The 20,670-nt window shown below is 29.9% G+C and overlaps 1 protein-coding gene and 1 long non-coding RNA gene across 12 annotated transcripts; one reads left to right on the forward strand and one right to left on the reverse strand.

Annotated features, from left to right (window-relative positions):
* Positions 1-13,213: 13,213 nt before the first annotated feature.
* Positions 13,214-15,808, reverse strand: LOC112278468 (uncharacterized). Of its 10 annotated transcripts, none has more exons than XR_016501059.1 (4): positions 15,602-15,808; positions 14,255-14,303; positions 13,550-13,677; positions 13,214-13,435 (listed from the first exon to the last, which is right to left on the reverse strand). It is a non-coding gene; the product is annotated as an uncharacterized LOC112278468 (long non-coding RNA). The 10 variants fall into 10 exon arrangements; XR_016501061.1 differs by adding an exon at positions 13,825-13,907 and having other exon boundaries at positions 13,214-13,628; XR_016501058.1 differs by having other exon boundaries at positions 13,214-13,677.
* A 49-nt stretch (positions 15,809-15,857) lies between these two features.
* On the forward strand, positions 15,858-19,986 carry LOC112278466 (psbP domain-containing protein 5, chloroplastic). Of its 2 annotated transcripts, none has more exons than XM_024512009.3 (11): positions 15,858-15,926; positions 17,015-17,235; positions 17,510-17,609; positions 17,812-17,861; positions 18,133-18,200; positions 18,597-18,695; positions 18,804-18,863; positions 19,068-19,127; positions 19,289-19,343; positions 19,498-19,547; positions 19,695-19,986. In XM_024512009.3, the coding sequence occupies exons 1-11, from the start codon at positions 15,874-15,876 to the stop codon at positions 19,791-19,793; spliced, it is 915 nt and encodes a 304-aa protein (XP_024367777.1). In that variant the 5' UTR covers positions 15,858-15,873; the 3' UTR covers positions 19,794-19,986. The 2 variants fall into 2 exon arrangements, with proteins under 2 accessions (XP_024367777.1, XP_024367778.1); XM_024512010.3 differs by having other exon boundaries at positions 17,513-17,609.
* The last annotated feature ends 684 nt before the right edge of the window (positions 19,987-20,670 follow it).

Here is a 20,670-nt window from a genome sequence, read left to right on the forward strand (position 1 = left end):
CTTGTCAATATATCAAAGACAAGAACTTGATGAAAGCAAATAAATAAATAAAACTCTCTCAAAGAAATAAAAATAGAGAAGATTGTATATTAAAAAGAAAATTGGAATGGCTTTTATGAAAAGAAAAAGAAACTAGAGACTCTTGAAAGCAGATTAGAAACAAGAAAGGAATTGGTAAGAGTAAAAAAGACTTTACTTTTACTTCTATATATACTATCTACTTAAAATCTATGTCGTGACATTCTATAGGACCTCCAAAATGTATTGACTTTGTATAACACATATTTTGACTTATAAGGCAAGATTTTATATGGGCACCATATAATTAGCTTATTCTACAAGCTATCAACATATATAATACATAAATAGCTTGTTGACCAAGTTTCTAATCTATCAATCAGATATAAACATATGTAAAATCAAAATAGTATCTAAATAGCTTCTAGGAAGCTTTTATAGAAGATATTATGAAATTAATCTACTTTTACTTATTTTTACCTATTCATATTATCTAAATAAGAATTATAGTAGATATATATATATCCATGACAAATAGTGAGCTGAATTAATAGTCATGCAATCTTCATATGATGCCACTAATAAAATATACAAATACAAAAAGAAAGTCAAATTCACAGGAAGAAATCATCTCTTTTAGCTAAGAAGACTCAACACTAATATTGACTTTGAATACATAAGGAGTAGCAGAGTTGCCAAGCAAGACTCTAATAATTGGTTTTGTCATTAGCTCTAATAATTTGGTAAGGAGAAATAGATATAATTGCAGTTATAAAAACATGTTTAACAAAGACAAAGTAGATCCTAAAGATTCAAAACAAAAAAATCTTGAGTGAGTGACATGGTGCAATTGTGAAGAAGATAGAAGTTAAAAATCCTCACTAAATATCAATAAATTATTGGATACCAATGAATTCAACGAGGAGAAAAATGACTAAATTAATTAATAATATAAGAATTCATACAAAGACATAATACTTGAATTACTTGAAAAGATTAATCTCTTCTATACATCTCTAATAGAAGAAATAAATCAATAAAATGGAGGGCATATAATTATCCTCTTCAATCGTAATGACTTACAATTCTTGTATCTATAAAGGATTAAAGGTCAACAAACCTATATTACAAGAAGTTACCTCGATCCATTTCAAAAGAAACCTCAAAAAAAATTTGAACCCTTTTTTAATCTTAACCTAAATAGATTGCACTGAAGAGAGGCCAAGTTGAAAGGAAGTTAAAAGAAAAGACAAGTTTCCTTCTCTACTAAGACCATCTACAAGAAAACAACTAGAATATTGTTTAGATTGAAGGTTGTTTGATTGGACATAGATCTTAAAGGAGTCTTGACTTTGGAATCTATTTCAATAAGTATTAATTACAATAATATATAAGGCATGTCTAAGATCTCCTTCTTATTTAACCTAAAAAGAAACAAAGTAAGGTTTGAAAAGATCTTTCAATCCCATAGTACCACCAACTATCCATTGATGTGTATAAGTCAGGAATTAATTGACTATTTAATTTTTTTGTTTACCAAGTGACTACGTTGACAAGGCCTTCCTATTAAATTAGCCAATTTTTCAACCAACAACTAAATTTGAATGAAATTTAAAATTTTTCAATCAACAACTAAATTTAAATGAAACATGCTAAATTTAAAGTTTTAAAAAAATGTTTCAAAAGATATATGAATAAAATAGATTTGATTTGCATCTAAGAATATAAATTAAGTCGCATAAAGCTAATCACGGTCTAAAACCATTTTGGACCAAAGACACGTTTTTTTAGCTAAAAGGCTAGGTAACACAAATATATTTACTATAATAATTAGATTATATAAATAGATAAAACTAGATGAAAATAGATTAATTTAATAATATCTTATAGAATAGCTTTGTAAAAGCTTCATAGACATATTTTTATTTTTATACATATTTATAAGTGATTAATAGGTTAGAAACTTGATCAATAAGCTATTTATATTTTACATATATTAATAGCTTATAAAATAAGCTAACTATGTGATGTACATATAGAAAGCTTGTCTTATAAGTTAGACATGTATCTTGTAAATTGGACACATGTTAAAAGTCCTATAAAATATCACCACATGGCTTTTAAGTAGATAGATATAGATGCAAGAATAAAGCCTTGTTTAATCTTATCAAGTCCTTTTTTTCTTCTAGTCAAATTTTAAAAGTCTTTAACTACTTAGTTTTTAAAAATAGCTATTTTAATTTCTTATTGAATATATTTATTTTTTTATTTCTATTTTTCATCTTTCTTTGATTCATTTCTCACTTGTTGATATATTTTTTTGAATTCTTGACCTTAATAGATTGATAAAAGTACTAACTTGTTATTCATGTCTTATTTTTAGAAGTGAATAAATTATCCTATTTCTACTATTATACTTTAAATTTTGTAGATTATCCATCTTGGAAGTAATATTTTTTATTTTTTAAACTTTAATTTTTTTTTTTTAAAGAGAGCGGATTATCCTTCTTTTGAGAAATTTTTATTTGATATTAGAGGTTATAGATTACCTTTTTCTATTTGATTTATAGAATTATTAAATTATTTGAAATAGAAGAAAAAATCACATATTTTATATTTAATAGAAGTGAAAATAGATTTATAACTATTACAGATCTTTACAAACTTATCAACACTCTTAGGATGGAAATTTCATGCATCACCAATGCCAATCATAAAAACACTATTCTTACACCTATAGAAGAAATCTAGAGTCTATATCAAGAAGTTGTGCAGTTGAAAGAAGCAAATAGATCGACCTTACAATCAAATCTAGAAATTCTTGTTTTTATAAGCACAAGGATGATAAGAATTAATATGCCTAAGAATTTTGATGGAACAAGATTAAAATTTTGAAGATTTTTGCAACAAATCAAGCTCTATCTAAATTTACATCCCTTCCAATATCCTTACAAGTTTATTCAAGTTGGATTCATAGGCGCATTTCTATTTAGAAAAGCTCACTTTTATTTTGCACCTTTAATGGAAAAGGATTCATAACTCCTTTATGATTTGAATTCATTCTTAAAAGTGTTTACGGCCACATTCACAAAAAATAATTTAGAAAGAGTAGTAGAGATTAAGCTCTTATATTTATCACAAGGATCACAATCAGCTACCATATATGTTACTGAATTCTAAAACCTTGCTTATGATGTGGATTGGAACAACAAAGTCTTTATCAATAAATTTTAATATGAGTTGAAAGATAATATCAAAGATTTATTATTAATAATATTAAAAATATATTTTTTAAAATAATTTATTACTCAAGCCATTAAATGTGATAATTGACTACTTAAAAGGCATCAAAAATAAAAATTTGATTGAAGAGGAATAAGTTAAGTAATAATAGGAACTCCTAAGTTTTTAAAAACTTATTTTTTAATGCCAAAATCAATGCAAGTTGATATGAAATATTTTAAATCTCTTATTAAGTAAAAAAAGACTTAATGTTATAAAGAGGGTTTATGTTTATATTGTACAAAAATTAAGTACATTACTCAATATTATCTAAATAATCAATGTAATCACAAAATGAAGAGCATACTTATCAAAGAAGATAAAGTGTTGTAAAACAAGTTGCTCTAGCTACAATAAGAATTGTGCACCTCGAATCATATGTAATAAAGGTCTTATTTCTTTCTTAGATCTTACACATTGTTTTACAATAGATGTGCATTTAGAACCAAAAAATTACAAAGTTTTTGCCTTAATAGTTTCAAGAGCTTTAGCTTGTTTTATAGACAAACACTTTGTCAAAAAATAAAAAATATATTTAGTCAAAAAAAATTAAATCTATACATGTAGACATTATAGATGGTTATTTATTATCTTTTAGAGATATTATCTATGAGACTATTCTTTTAGATGTAGCAATTAAAGATCATAATAGCATAATAATATTTAATATAATAAGATATTTTTTTAACTTTTTTATTTTAGGATTATTATGATTGAAGAGATATAATCTTTTCATAGATTGGATTTTTTACAACCTTAACTTTTCTTGTAGTTTAATCTAAATTCTTTTAGTTAAATAAAAAAAATATGTTTAGTACATCTAAATGCTTATTAATAGGTACAAAAGCTTTTATGCATGTAGCAAAAGAAGGATTAACTTTTTTTATATACACCACACCTATTTATAATAGTAGAAAAATATCAAGTGATATTTCTAGCTAATACCAAGATCTTAAGATTACATATTGACTTAAAAAATAATAAGATTTATTGAATACTTTTTCTAGACATTATTATCTTCTATCAAAAAAAAATGTAACTTTTTATCTACAAAAATAGTCATCTTAAAGCTTGAATAATTTCATCTTTAAGCAATAAAATCAATATTGATTGTTGATTCAATTTTTGTCAAGCTTAAGCTTAATTCAATTAAGTATGTCTTCTGATCCTTTCATTCATGATATTAAGAATACTTCTTCCAAGTCTCATGATACTTCCAAGTTAAAGTTCAAGAACAACCTATTTTATTTTGAAGTTTGCTTATATGTTCCAAAAAAAAGAAGCACATTTACATTTTCTTTAAGCTCATTACGACTTTTGAGAGGTAAGCTATTTTGTACAAAATAAGACTTTGTAGCTTATATTTAGAGATATTTAGTAGTTGCAAATGTAGAAGGCTATAAAAGACTTTGTATAATTATGTGACATTTTTTCAAAGTCAGAAACTCCTCGATATTGATCTTACAAACTTTTCAAATTATTGCCTATATCAAAAAAATCATGATTTTTTATTTTTATGAATTTTATTATAGATCTATTAAATTAAATTTCATATGATTCTATATTTTTGATTCTAGATTACTTCACCAAAATGGAAAATTTTGTATTATATACAAAAGCTACTTTAGAAGAAGAAATAGCTAAATTTTTATCGACAACATCTATTGTTGTTATAAATTGCCAAAAGATATTATATCAAATAAAAAGACATAATTTTTTTCAAGATTTTAGAGAATTTTTTTAAGATATTGAAGGTGGATATAAAATTATCCTTGGTCTTTTATCTTTAAATTAATAAATAAATAAATAAATAAATAAATAAATAATATAAATCAAGTTTTGAAGTAACATTTGAGGTATATCATTAATTATCATCAAGATGATTAAACAATTCTTTTGTTATTGGCAAAGTTTGCATACAATAATTTGATATATTCTTCTATTGAGAAAATATCTTTCTTTGCCAATTATACTTACCATTCATGATTAAATATCTTTGATTTTTAAAAATTGATAATCTAAGGGTAGAATATTTGACAAATTATTTATCAAAGCTATATACAACAATGAAGGTATGGTTATAAGAAGCTCAAGAATAATAAAAGATTAACTGAGATGCCTATTACAAGTAATAACTATAATTTAACATAGATGAGAAGGTATGATTACTTTGTCATAATATCAAGATTGTTCGTACTTATAATAATTTGGATTATTTTAAGCTTGAATCTTTTTTTATTTGTGAATAAATCAATCTAGTTGTTTATTGATTACACTTAGTAGAGTTAATAAATTTTTATTTTATATTTCATATCTTTTTTCTTGAGCCATATAAAAAAATAAATATTTTAAAAAGAAAACAAATGCCACAACATTCTACAAAAGTGGATAATAATCAAGAATTTGAAGTAGAAGAAAATTTAGATTTAAGGCAATGCCAAAATAGATTGAAATATCTTATTTATTGATAAGATATAATATTAATAAATGTATGTAGGAGCTAATAAAAAATATTATATTTGTACTAAAAAAAGGTTAAATTTTTTTATCAATGACATCCATCAAAACTAAAATGAAGAATCAAATTTTTTTTTGTTATAAAAAAAAAGATATTCAACATAGATTCCATCATATCTTCTATCTTTTATTATGAGTTCTTAGTATTTTAGCAATGACAACAAGATGGAGAATCTATAATCAGTAGATTCAATTTAAGAGCTACTATTTTTTATTTTGTCAAATAAGACATATTAATTATCACAACCTTCAAGATAACATAATCAAGATGAAGATCTTTAAAAATAACATGTTCTTTTTCAAATAAATGGTGAGATACAATGCATTTGATATCACAATCTTGGAAGAAACTTTGAATGTTTGGTGATATTATTGGACATAGAAACGACTCTTAATGGTATAACTAATATTTTATTTGAAAGAAGTTATGAAGGCCTCAAAAATGATTAAATAACAAGATGGTCTTCTTGTCCTAGAATGGAGCATTATCAATGGCTGAGATGACCTATCAACTACCTTTAAAAGCAACAATAATCAAAGTATGGGAAAAATATAATTTTTCATATTTTGGATTTTATCAACATGTGATTATTGCTCCTTGTAGAAATTATTTCTAAAAAAAAGATAATATTATGGATATATTTACTATAATAATTATTTAGATAATGTGAATTGGTAGAAGTAGGTAAAAGTATATAAAAATAAATAAATTTAATAATATCTTATAGAGTAGCTTCTTAAAAGCTTCACACATACGTTTATACCTTTATACATGTCTATAGGTGATCAATAGGTTAGAAACTTGGCTAATAAATTAGCCACATATTACAAGTTGTTATAATATAATATGACTATATGGTAAAAATATAATCAAAAATGAATTTATAATTAATATCTAATTATCTTGATTCAATAATAATTCAAGATATTTAAATATGACTTTTATAAAAGCATCTTAATTTATTTGCTTATCTTAATAGTTAGTAGGTTAAAGGTTGGTTAATAATTTTACTTTTTAGATTGTAGAGACTCTTTTACTATCTTAAAAAGACCATAAATTGATAGAATCAAATTAGAAGAAGAAAATAATTAATATGATTGATATTAGGATTAAGTTGAAGGTAGGGCTAGACTAAAAAATCCCTAGGATAGGTTAGATTGATACCTAGGAATTGATTGTTTATGAAGAAGGATCGAAATCAGACCTCTAGCGATTAAAATAACAACCTAAGGCAAAATAAGGTTTCATTTGAAGATCAAAGATTAGAATTCAAGAGCTAGCTTAGATCTTAATCCAAAGATGCACTGCTTTTTTTTATAGAGTTTGTTAGTACTTTACAATTTTTATTCAAAGTTAAGATTTGTATTGGCAACTTGAGATTTATACAATACAATTAGGACTAGCACTCTCAACTAGTTCATAAAAATGGTATTACATCTATAGTTTTAAATTTGATAGTGCTTGGTTAATTGGATGTGCTAAGTGTATGTAAAAATTTGTGAAAATCTAATAGTCGAGTTGAAAGATATCTAGGTTTTGATACAAGAAGGTATTAATAGTTAGCAATTTGGAATTAGGTAGGATTTCTATGATATTTAAAGATATACTAGTTGAATTAAGGTGAAATTTGTCATGGTGTTAGAAGACTTAAAAATCAAGCTACACACCAATTTTTAATTTAAGCTAATAGTTAGAGAAAGAGAAATTATTGCTAGAATATTTGAATCAACTTTTAAGTTGGCAGCCAAGTAATATCAAAGTGGTTTTTGGTCATTTTCTCATACTTTTTAAGTTAGATTGGAGTGAATTCTTTATAAGTACATAAAAGACTTATTATCGCATTTGTGCACAAAATTTTGCTCCAAGTAGATAGTTAGATTAGGAACTACAACTTCCTAAAGCTTACTAATTAGAATTAAGATTTGTAAAGAAAAATTCAAAATTGCCTAATTATAAAGAGTAACAAGGTAATTGGAATTTATATATGGTTTAGATTGCTAAGAAGAGTGTTTTTTAGTACTTTGTATGAGATTTAAGTACTTTTGAATTAAAATTCAAATTATATTCTTCTAATAAGAGTAAAACATATTAAAATTCTTTGATACTTCTAAAATATAATCTCACCTTTTATAGCCACATGCGTGAAGCATTTCCAAATAAAAAAACATATATTATAACAATATATTAATAACTTTTGGAACATGCTAACTACATGGTGCACATATAGGAAGCTTCTCTTATAAATTAGACATATGTTTTATAAATTAGATACGTATTAGAGGTCCTAGAGAATGCTTTCATATAGCTCTTAGATAGATAGTATATATAGAGATAAAAATAAAGTCTTCTTCTTTCTAATCAACTCATTTCTTGCTTTCAATCTAAATTTAAGAGTCTCTAACTTCCTAATCTTTAGCAATAGCTATTCCAATTTCTTACTAAATATATTTATTTTCTTATTTTTATTTATTATCTTTCTTTTTTTTACTTATTTATGTATTTTCTTTGATTTTTTATCCTTGAGACTAGAGTAGCATGCAATTATAATATTGATTATGTAAAAATTGACATTATGAAGTGAAAACATTCATTTTTCTTAGCATGTTATACTTTATAGTATCTATGGGCTTTTTTTGGTCTAAGAGAGTTTAATAGATTAGATTTCACGATATTATGTAGTAACACAACTATTAGCTAAAAGAAAAAAAAAAAATATATTATAGAAGTGCCTAAGTAAAAAGATATAATAAAAAAATATAAATAAAAGATAGGCAGGTAGTAAAATCTTTTAATATTAAATTTTCTTTTTAAAAAAATATATTCTAGTTATTTTTTATGGCCATAAATAAAATAAAAGAAGGTAGATTAGAAAAATAAAGAATATAGATATATGTGGAAAAATATTAGGAATTGACTTTAGCAAAAATATTTTTAAGAAAAAAAGAATTGATATTTAGAGAAGACCAATTACCAACTTAGATTGAAATAAAATACTAAGATACAAAATTGAGCACCTATATGATTTACAAGGTTTTTTGAAAAATAAAAGATAGAAATTTAAAAACAAAGTAGATTAAGATTTTTTTTAAGTATTAATTTTGAGAGATTTGAATTTTTAATGACTTTATAAGAGCTTGGCAAAATTAAGGTTGTTTAGGATGACTGTGGATTTTATGAAATAAAATAAGATTGATATTTTTAATAATTTTTTGAATTTAATAATAGATCTATAAGTAAAAAAATTTGAGTTTTTAAGTATAAATATATTTAATTTATATTATAAATTTGAGCTTAATCAAATGGTGAGATTGAAGGTTATTGAAGTTCAAATGAGTTGAGATTTTTAAAATTGGAGTTTAAAAGTTATTGAAATTTTCTAAGATCTTCAGCAATATATCAATTGGATTGAAGTGAAAATTATTTTATGAATAACAAGTTTGATTTCCAAAAAAATTGTGAATTTTAAGAGCAATTCAATGGTTTAAAAAGGATTATTGGCGTTGAAATCTTGGCATTAAGGTTGAAAAAAGAGGCCACCTAACATCCGAATGGACTACCTTACATTTCTTTCAATTAGTAAGTGTAATTGATCTTATTTTTCTTGTATTTGTTTTCAACTAAGTTGTTAAAAATTATACAAATTTTAAGTCAATATCAATAATTTAATCTTAAATTATTGAAATTTTAATTTATTATAGAATTAATTAAAAAATTGATTATGATTAAAGATTTGATTAAGATTTGATTAAGATTTGGTTAAGGTTTCATTAAAATTTGATCTAAATTTGATTAGAATTTAGAAGTTGATTAGAATTTGATTAGTATTTAATTAGTATTTGATTAAAATTTAATTAGAATTTCATTAGAATTTTATAAAAATTTTATTAATATTTGATTTTAAAATTAATTAGAATTTATTTAAGAATTTATTAAGATTTGGTTTAATCTTAGGTTAAGATTGGTTTAGAACTTTTTGAAGAATCTATTAGGATTTGATTAAATTTCAACTAGGATTTTTATTTTTAATATTTTTTAAAATTTTCTTTGATATTTCTTAAAAATTTCTATATTATATATATTTTTCAAATATTTAATTAATTTATAATTTATTTATGGTTTTTTTATAATTTCTTTAAGATTCTTTTGAAATTAAATTAAATATTAATTAGTATTATTATAATTTAATTAGAATTTATTTAGGATTCTATTGAAATTATTAAGATGTCAAAAAATAAATTTCAAAGAAAGAAAAATTCAATATATTCTTGTGTTACTCAAAAAGATTAAAAAATCATTTAAAGATGATAATATATTGATTTAGAATGGCTATTGTCCAAGATAAGAAAACTAGAAAGTCTTGAAATAAGATTAAAAATTAAAAAGGCATTGACATAAGTAAAAAAAGCTTCACTCTTGTATCCATATATATTATTTAATTAGGAACTTTGTGGCGATGATCTATAGGAAATTCAACACGTGTTGACTTTATAAGACACATGTTTTAACTTGCAAGGCAAGTTTTTTATATATATGCCACATAGTTGGCTTATTCTATATTGAATTGTAGTTGTCAAAAAAAACTTAGTTGTTTCTTCACCTATAATAGATTTTGTACATGATACAAAATATACCATCTTGATAAAATAAACTACTATCACAAATAAAAAATCATACAAATCTGAGACTAAAAGATCCATAATAAAATCCATAGAAATAGAAAACTATGATTGTTCTAAAATAGGTAATAGCTAAAAAAGTGTATAAGGTCAATGATGATAAGTTTTTGATCTTGAACAAATATTACATGATTGTATAAAGTCTTTAATTTCCTTTTATATTTGAAGCTATTAAAAATCTTTCAATATGAGCTCCAAAGTCTTATAGTATCCAAAATATCTAGTTGCTGAAAAATTATAACAAACTTGAAGAACTCATAATCATGCTTTTTCTTCTAGAATATATAATTATCTCTTAAAATAGAGTAGATTATTCTTAAACTTGAACTTGAACTTGGAAGTATCATGAAACTTAAAAGAATTATTTTTAATATCATAAACAAGAGAATCAAAAGACATACTTGATTGAATTTTCTTGAGAAAGGTTGAATCAATATTCAATGCTGATTTTATTGCTAAAAGGTGAAAATACTTTGAATTCAAGAAAATCATTTTATATTAATCAAAAACTTCATTTTTTATTTTTTTATTTATTTTTTGTGCAAGATAAGAATATCTAGAAAGAATGTTTAATAAACATTATTTTTTAAGTCAATAAGTGATCTCAAAATCAAATCTTGATAAAGATATGCTCCAATGGACTTGGCAATAATTCAAAAAACGTGCCAACATGAAATACTTGAAGTTCTTGTGATCTGTATATATTTTGATTAGATTTGAGGTGCCTTTTAGATAATGACTCTATTTTTAAAATGTATCTATGATGGCAAGATTTTTTATAATATAATAATTTCTTCATCTTTTTCATTTATTAGTAATGTTACATTATAACAACGTAGACTTTGAACTTCTTCCATAGAAATAAGAGTAGTGTTTCTATGGTTGGCATTGGTGATGCATGAAATTTCTACCCTAAGAGTATTGACAAATATGTAAAGATTTGCAATAGTTTTAAATCTATTCTCACTTCTACCAAGTATAGTATATATAATTTTTTCTTCTATTTCAAATAACTTAACAAATCCACAAGTCAAATTAGAGGAGGATAATCTGCAAACTCTAATATCAAATGAAAATTTCTACAAAAAAACATAATCTGCTCTCTTTAAGGAAAAAAATAAATATTTAAAAACTATTTTTTAAAAAAAAATAGATAATTTACAATCTTCAAAATATAACAGTAGAAGTAATATAATCCACTCACTTCTAAAACAAGACAAGAACAATAAATTAATTCTCTTCTCAAATTATCAAGGACATGAAGTTTTAAAAAAGAAATCCTTAATATACTCTTGTGTTACTTAAAAAGACTAGAAAATCATCTAAAGATGGTAATATATTAAATTAAAATGGCTATTGCTAAAGACAAGAATACTAGAAAGTCTTGAAACAAGACTAAGGACTAAAAAGGCATTGATAAGAGTGAAAAAAGGTTCATTCTTTCTACCATATATATTCTCTAACTAAGAGCTATGTGGCAATATTCTATAGGATCTCTAATACATGTTGATTTTTTTAGATACATGACTTAATTTGCAAGGTAAGTTAATTATATGTATATTATATAATTAGCTTGTTCCACAAGCTACTAACACATATGTTATGTGGCTAATTTATTGACAAAATTTTTAGCCTACCAATTAACTACAAATACATGTAAAGTCAAAGCTATATTTATGAAGCTTCTAAGAAGCTTTTCTATAAGAAATTAGGTATTAGATGTCTATTTTTATTTACTTCTACTTAATCATGTAGATAATTATTTGAGTAAATATGTATGTTTGTGACAACAACTTATCTAAGAGAGTTCATATTATAACAATAAAGAATAGATAGTCTAAAAGGATGACTTATTTTTTTTATAAGCAAATTCATTATCTAACATAGGATCTTAATGAGTTTCAATAAAAGAAGAGAAGAAGTGTCTTTTATAAAATACTTAGCTTGCTTTGGCTACTCTATACTCAAAAATTGACATGTCATTCACAGCGTATTCACTCACAAATGAAAAGGTATTCTACCACCATTATTTAGGTTGAATTGAGAAAACATGTAGTACACTCAGAAGAAGCAAAAAGAAATTGGGTTGATTTGATTAACTTAACATAAAGCAATTACAGTTAACTTGTGTCAAGGAAGAATTTATAACGAGATTGATCAAAGTTGCCTAATTTGTGTGATTGGAATAAGAAAGTTAGTGCTCCATTGATTTTGAGAGTATTGAGCAATGACAAGATGGTAGAGGTAGAGAGTACACATCTTCCACCTTCTCATTCCAAATTCAACAAGAAGAGGGGCATCCAAACTAAGGACCTAAGATAATGTGAATTATACTATCTGACAAGATGAATGCCAGAAGATAATATCTGAATAGATTATCTACAAGAATTAAGACTCACAATATTCATTCTTTTGTGGATTCATTATATCTTTGTATATTGTATCCTCAAAAGATTTAAGCAAGTTAATCAAGCCTACCTTATGCTTCGTAGAGTAGCGATGTAGGTGCATTAGGTAGAAAAAAACAATCGAACATTTAACAAGCCCTTATGGTTCCAAGAACAAGTATACTACACAATATGGCTGAAATTAATTGATTACGAAAGGAATTTTTTGATCAAAATACAATCCTGCATAAACCATAGTCACATTCAAGATGCAAAATATTCTTAGTTTTTCTATCAATAATGGTGTGCAAATAGAACCTTGGCAACATAAGTAGATAACAAATCCAAATAGAAATTATCACAACCAATTAGTATCTTTGTCAATAGTATATAGGTAAATATCTAATAACCTTGATTGGACTTGGTTGGGATTTGCAACTTTCAAATTATATGCAATAGAGATGTAACTCTATTTGTGTCAAAAAATATAAAATAAAATCAAATAAAAATGAAGTGTAAAGATGTGAATTTCCAGATGTGCTTGGATATGGGCTCTGCAGTAAATACAAACATTCTACATTACTTTTAAAACATTTTAAATATCAAATAGCATGTCACGTAGCTGAGAAAAACCTAAGTTTAGATCCACGTTATTGTTCTCGAGATACCTTCTTCAACATGCTTTCCTAAGGAGCATTTCCCCAAGAGATTGTCATGGGCCTCCAGCAGTATCGCCTCATTAAATGCCTGTATCGAGGAAGCCAAAAACTTCCCATAAATGTACTGGTAATATAATCTACATAGAGCGCATAAAATTTTCAAATTAGAAGAAAAGAGAGCAAATAAAACTGATAACTAAGCTTAGCATAACTAGAATAAGCCACAAACAGTAGCTAAAATTGCAAGATGCAGCAAGAACTATGTGAGCATGGCTGTAATTCACCAGGTTGAATGTGTCCTTGTAACCAACATCTAGACCCGGGTTCTAGTGAGCGGCATCGCAGAGTACTTGAAACAGATGATTCACTGACATAACATGGAAGCTGATCATGATGTTCTTTTATACTGAGAAATCACCAAGAACCAATGACAAGACAAGATGCAGAAACCTACAGGCATTACAAGGAAAACAGAAACCATGTAGCGCTGATAATTGCAGTGGAATCACTGGCGGCTATCCGAACTTGCCCAATAATTTCATGACAATCCAAAATGCTTGTAACCAATCAATCTGACAATGGGTCTATTGAACACAAGCAATGCCTAACCAAAATCAAGTTAAGACTCAATGCAATAACGTGGGAGAACGGGACAAGATGTTGTCTATTAACAACTTGGCAAAGGTTGCCGTGGAAGAACAGGGAGAAACTAACCGTAGTCCTCCATTGTACTCATTGCAGAGTTTAAGAAATGAACGTCATTCTGCAAAACAATTGCACAAATGCCGACAAATAAGCAGATTATTGCCGGATACAGGCAGTGAGATCTCGTGATCAATTGCAGCTGTTCAACAAGAGATTGATCGCTCCTATAGCCATGTATTTCGGCCAGAGGAGACTCATCTCCATCGTCCTCGAATTCATATCACTCATGACCTATTACAGTTCATGTAGAATTCTGGAACCGATTCTGTTTTCAGTTTACACTCTATAGGAAATAACAAGATACGAATTGTTGAAATGCTTGTATGGAATGGAAAACGCGTGCACTCCAGAATACAAGAAAATAGACCGCATAAATAGCAAGGGTGAGATTGGATCGACGAAATCATCGACGAGGAGAACATTCTAAGCGCCAATTTAAGATGCAACTTCAATAAATCCCCCCGTCAGAAACTGAAGGGAGAACGGAAAGATCTGGCGCTAGAAATTCTGACATTGGATTATTCGTATTCGAATTCGCTGCGAGATGAAATACGAGTTGTTCACGGATGTTCATGACTATTAATTTAGGATACAAAGAAAACTATAATGCTTGAGAAGCTTCTATTGGTATTAACAACACTACGCGCAAATAGCTTCAATATTGCGGCGACAGCATAAAATCCTTAGCTCTTTTTTTATAAAATTGTTGTTAGTATATTTTTAGGGATAAAGTTACACATAGTTTGGAATCAATGTGCTTCGATTAAATACAAATCATAAACCCAAAACCCAAAGGTCTTGAGACTTATGAACACTAAAACATAAGCATAGATAAATCAAGGCTCCAATTAGCGACAACCAGTAACAGCACAGACATTGAGGGTACACGTGTGGTATAAGGAAGCCTTCTTAAGTTTGTAGAGTGATTTGAACACATTGCAAAACGTCGAGCCAAAATATATCGACTTATTAAGTAACAACTCAAATCTAGCGCCTTCAAATTCCTCAGGCTTCATTCCACATCCGATAAGTGAATCCAATTTCATCTCACAACAAGTGGCTGAACATCCAACACACTATTTACGGAACCTGATGAGATCGCACACCCAAATACACAAGACAAAAATGCTCACATTACGCTCCTGCTAGCTACATGCCACGAAGTTACAAGCAAAGGTAGTAACCCTATTAGATTGTAAGCTTTTTGCAGCAAAAGCAACGGGAATCTTTCACAAATCGCAATGCAGAGCACACTAGAGAAACTCAGTAAATTCGGGGAACTGGATAAAACGCTCATCTCCGATCTCCCAAGCAAAATTCCAACATCCGGCTGTGCGCGCGCATCAATTTGATCACCGTTAAGACATCGCAAAAAATTCCTCTCCCACCGCTGAAGACGATGCAGTTCACAGGTCCGAGACAATGAGCAATGAGCGTGTGAACACGACCCATGCAGAGACGGTTGAGAAACTGGTAGTTACATGGGGGTTAGGGGGATATATATGCTGTATCCTATCCTGGGTGGATAAACTCAATAACGACCAGGGCAGGGTATCAGACGCTTGTGAGAAGAGAGAAGAGCCTGCTGCTGGAGACAGTGCCGCTCTACCTTCAGGCTAGAAGCAGGAATGGATATGGCGCTGCGCCTGGCGCGACCCTGCGCGTCTCCGTCGCTGCGCGGGTGCGTTACTCTTCTTCGTGCTTGTTCTGCATTGCACGCCTTTTTTCATTCTTCTACTCCTCATCAATTTCAAAATCTTTCTTACTCTTATCTCCTTTCTTCGAGTGGTGGAGAGGGCGAGCTTTGTGGATTCGGGTGATGTTGCATTCTTCCTATTCGTGCATTCTACTCAGCTTTAGTTGAGGTTTGAATTATTTTTTAGTTAATTGCAGGATAATTTCTCTTATTTTTTAGATTTCAGTGTAGTGTCTTCGGAAGTGGTGGGATTAGTGTTCAGGACTCGGTGCTTGAGGATAAATGGCTTGTGAATGGAGGGCGTTACGGTTTCCCTCCTAGCTATGACGTTTTTGGATTTACATTCTATTTTTTCGGATGTGAACTGAAATTTTCTAATGACATGGCATCGTGCGGTAAAAATGCTTGCTACTGGTATTTTGCTTGACATGAGTAGTGAATTGAAATGAGTCTGCCAGTAGCATAGACTGGTGTTTTAGAGCTTAGATGTTTTACTCGCAGCCTTTCGCATTTCTAGGTTTACTACTATCTACTCAATTTCAGTAGGATCATTGCAACCGCTCTTTAGAATGAAGTGCATGTATATGACTCTGGTCAGTATCATCAACTGCATTTGCGCATACACATGTACAGGAAGAGTTTTGCCTCGTCGTATTCGAGTGTTCAAAGATATTCATTCCCCTTCTCAGAGAAATTCTTTCCGAGTTGCTTTTGGGATAAGACAAATGTTAAACCGTAATGATGTCTTTTTGCTGAATTCTTGGAGGATATCTTCTTAATTACAGAGAGTTTTTTCATGAATTTCGTCATATGTATCTCACCAATAGTTGAAGTACTTCTCCGTGATTGTACTTGGAAAATCTTTCAGACCAATCATTGTCAATTAGATGTTCTTTTCCTTCCCAAGTAGGATGAAATAAACAAAGAACCGGCTTGATCCCACGGATTGCGCTGACCAATTTCAAGAAATAGAATTTGCTTCAAGGTTAGAAGTATACTGGATTACTCGTTTCTCTAATGTATAACTTGATCACTCTAACCGAGTTGTTATTGTTTTGGATATGTTGACTCAGTGAAAGTTTTCTACTCGAACCTAAAAATGGAAAGCTCCCTTCAAAGCTGCACCTGAGGTCACTAGGGCCTCGATGTGGAAGCTTTGACACTTCAGAAACTGCGACTGCTCATCGGTCGGATTTGCTGAAATCATCTGCTATTTCTCGACGGCAGGCGCTGGTGGCCGGGGTTGCAATTCCATCATTCTTTGTCCTGCAACCTGCCTTGGCTGAGTCATCTGGTACGTTTGGATGATTTGATATAAACATGTACTCACAAATGATTTGAAGAGAGAAATAACAGAGGAGAGTCTCAATAACTGAATCTGCATGACTTGGCTTCAATTAAATCCACTGCCGCGACTGAAGCTTGTTGATATCGTTATTTTAATTTAAACCATTCATTTGTCGAGAAGGTATGTAACGTTGTCGAGGTGCTAAATGTTGGAGTAAAATAAAATTATGGAGTACAGTGTTTAGTCGTTTAATTTGACATTCGAAATTGGGGAATTTCAGCAGCAGTTGATGGGGAGGACAGAGCATTGCAAGTGGACGCAATTAATGCCTATTCCTTCACATATCCTGTATCCATTGGCAAAGGGAAAAACCTTTCCTGGTAAGCGGCTTATGTTAACTTAGTCGGTCTACAAAAACCTGACGGAAGTACATGAGCACTAGGATTTGCAGCGCTTACCAATTACGCCTTCCGCAACGATTGTTCAGTTTTAAAACTTTAAAAAATTGCAATCATTTTCCGAATGATAATACTCATGATCTCGGACATTATGTATTTATCCCATTGTCACATCATGTCACAGGGTGGAATCCAGGAAACCGGAGCGCTACTCATCTGCCGCTCCCCTTGCGCGTAACCCCCCCCCCCCGCCCCCCACATGAAGCACAAAATGCTTCTGAAATCATTATTACAATGGAATCCTTAGATAGCATTTTCTTTGTAGGTTTCAACTGTTGTTCTATTGGGGAATCCGATATACAATATGAAAGAGGAGGACTCGACAAATGTTCTAACTTCAGGTTTTCGTGTGTGAGTGCGCCATTTGTCATTCTTCTGGTTGTTAGGTTCCTCGAGGTTGTTTTGTTTTACATATGTCAAAGCTATTGTTAGTGAACTTTTGCAGCCGATGCTCGACAGCGGATCGTTTCAGAACGTATTGACTTGAAGAACAACCTTGTCATCTCTGTATCGGTATTTTGCTTAACCACCTACATCCTTCGTCCATTCAGTTTTGATCTCCCATTCAAATGCTTCATTCCTCTGAAGGTTATGAGCACTCTGAGACAAATAGTATGTATTGTTCATGTATACCACCCAGTGGACTTCCAATGTTGGATTACGGCCTGAAAGTCGTAAGGGTGTAGGACGATAGGGATAGGTTGCATCCCCTACTCACCTATTACTTTCTACGGTTGCTTTCGATCTGATGATAATTCCTTAACTTCATTTTGAAGATATGTACGTTTGGGTTAGGCTTTTGGGGGTCTATTTCTTGTCAATGAGATGTTAAAGTGAATTCAGCTCTTGTTGATAGATTTCTAATCCTGATGAAACCTCAATCATTGCAACTAAGTTTTACATTGCTAGGTCGGGCCTCCAAACTCTGCTTTCTTAAAAACAAGTGACTCCAAAACATGGGATGCGAAAGCCGTTGCACAATCTGTTCTTGCCGACAAATCAACTGCGGTCAGCTATCAACTCACTCCATTATATGTGTTTAACATAATTTGACTAGTTCGAAATAGTTCCAAATTTTTAACCTCTCATTATATTCTGGTTTCAAAATTGTTTCAGCGGATGACAATGGGACAAAGAGTAGCGGAGGTATCGATTGTGGATGCTCACACAAAGGAGGTAAAATCCTGTCCTTAACTCAATTTTTCGTCTCTTGTATGCCAAAAAGTCGAAGAAGCTGATTGCCTAGCGCCTGGAGCGGATACAGATGTCCTCACATGCTTTCTTCTTTGATCTTTGGTAATTACTTTAGGATCTGCTTTTGAGGAATTATTTCTTATTGAATCTTCAATCTTAGTATCATAACCACTTGCATTATTATAGGTGGATGGTGTGCCGTATTTCTACTACGAGTACCTCGTTCAGAAGTCACCAACTTTGACGGTGCGTTTGTGTTTGCAATCCTGTTTTTATTGGGCAATGCATCCTTAAACATAGAATACTGCTAGAAAATTCTCGTCTTGGTTACTTGAGTTCTTTTTCGGTCTTAAACTGATATTCTGAGTAGTGTAAACTGAGGATTTGTCGCTGCATTGATTTGGCAGCAAGGTGGACTTGACGTTTACCGGCATTCAGTAGCTGTGACTGCCGAAAGGGAAGGTAAGCATAGATAATCAGTGAACACTCTTAGCGTTCCCATTTATCAACGGTCTTGCTGCGTTCGTTTTAAATTAAATTCAAATACCATTTGTAAGCTCCGGTAGGCTGTAAATATTACATTATTAAAAGATTTTAATGATGTGACGGATTTCAGGTTACTTGTACTCTTTGAATGCATCAACGCTGGATTCGAGATGGAACATAGTGAGTGGCTCCTTTCACCCTGTAGACTTTCCATTCCGAAATATGAACTGTTTGTTTGTAACGTGGCTAGAATTGTTTTCATCTTTTTCCTGAACGCTTACTTTGATCGTGACACTCAAATCATTAATTAGTACTGTACTTGTGCAGATTGGACCGGCGTTTAATGAAACGATAGCATCTTTCCGCATGACTCCGCCAACAGAAGAGTATGTCCCTCCATACAAAGATCCATGGCGCTTTTGGTAGGTGCTGTCGGAGTGATTTTGTCACCTTCGATGGGTCCATAGATTTCAAGACAGATTTCAGCGGTTTTTGCGCAACCTGTATTTCGTCTAAATTCAATATTTTTGGCAGCATTGAGCACAAATACGAATCTGTTTGGAACCACTGGATTCTTCCAGTTTCAAGAAATGAGACAATTTTCCCAACGTTTAAACCAGTTGATGCGTTGCTGATCAATTTCCTTCCACAATTCCGCGTTACAGACATGGATGAGAACAGAGTTTTCATAAATCTAGTGAAGGAAATGTTTTGGGGCTGAACAGGAGGAAATGGTGTGAAAGAGTCATGTATTCTTCATACATGGTAAAACTGCTTAACGTCTGTACATCGTCTTCACATCGTCCGTACATCTTCATTGTATTGTGGCATCCTCTGTACATCTGTATTGATGTAGAACGTATCGCAGACTCAGTTTGAATAACTTGAACCTGGATACTATATAATTAGAGTATGTACTTATCATGAATTCCATCTGGCTGCGGGTCTAATAGTAAGTATTGTGAACAACCAAAAGTATTTCAGGTTACACAGTTTCTTCACAACGCTCTCAGCTTATGACTCAATTTAGACTACTTTTTCCTCAAATACTTCATGACTAATTCTGCAGTCACACTTTTTATACAAATATTGTTCACGTTGAAGAGTGGAAACGGAATCGGAACATTATATCAAACGAAATACATGACCCATCTGCTTAATAAGGGTGACAAATACTGCAGATTAATGACCATTTATTTTCATGAGATAAGCGAGTAGAATTGGGAATCCTTCAGTCTCTTAGACCAAGTCACTCAATCAATTCTGACGATACAATACAGTGAAAATCTCCGTCATTCTCCAT

This window comes from Physcomitrium patens, chromosome 25, assembly GCF_059467195.1.
Source record: "Physcomitrium patens ecotype Gransden chromosome 25, ASM5946719v1, whole genome shotgun sequence".
Taxonomy (NCBI): domain Eukaryota; kingdom Viridiplantae; phylum Streptophyta; class Bryopsida; order Funariales; family Funariaceae; genus Physcomitrium; species Physcomitrium patens.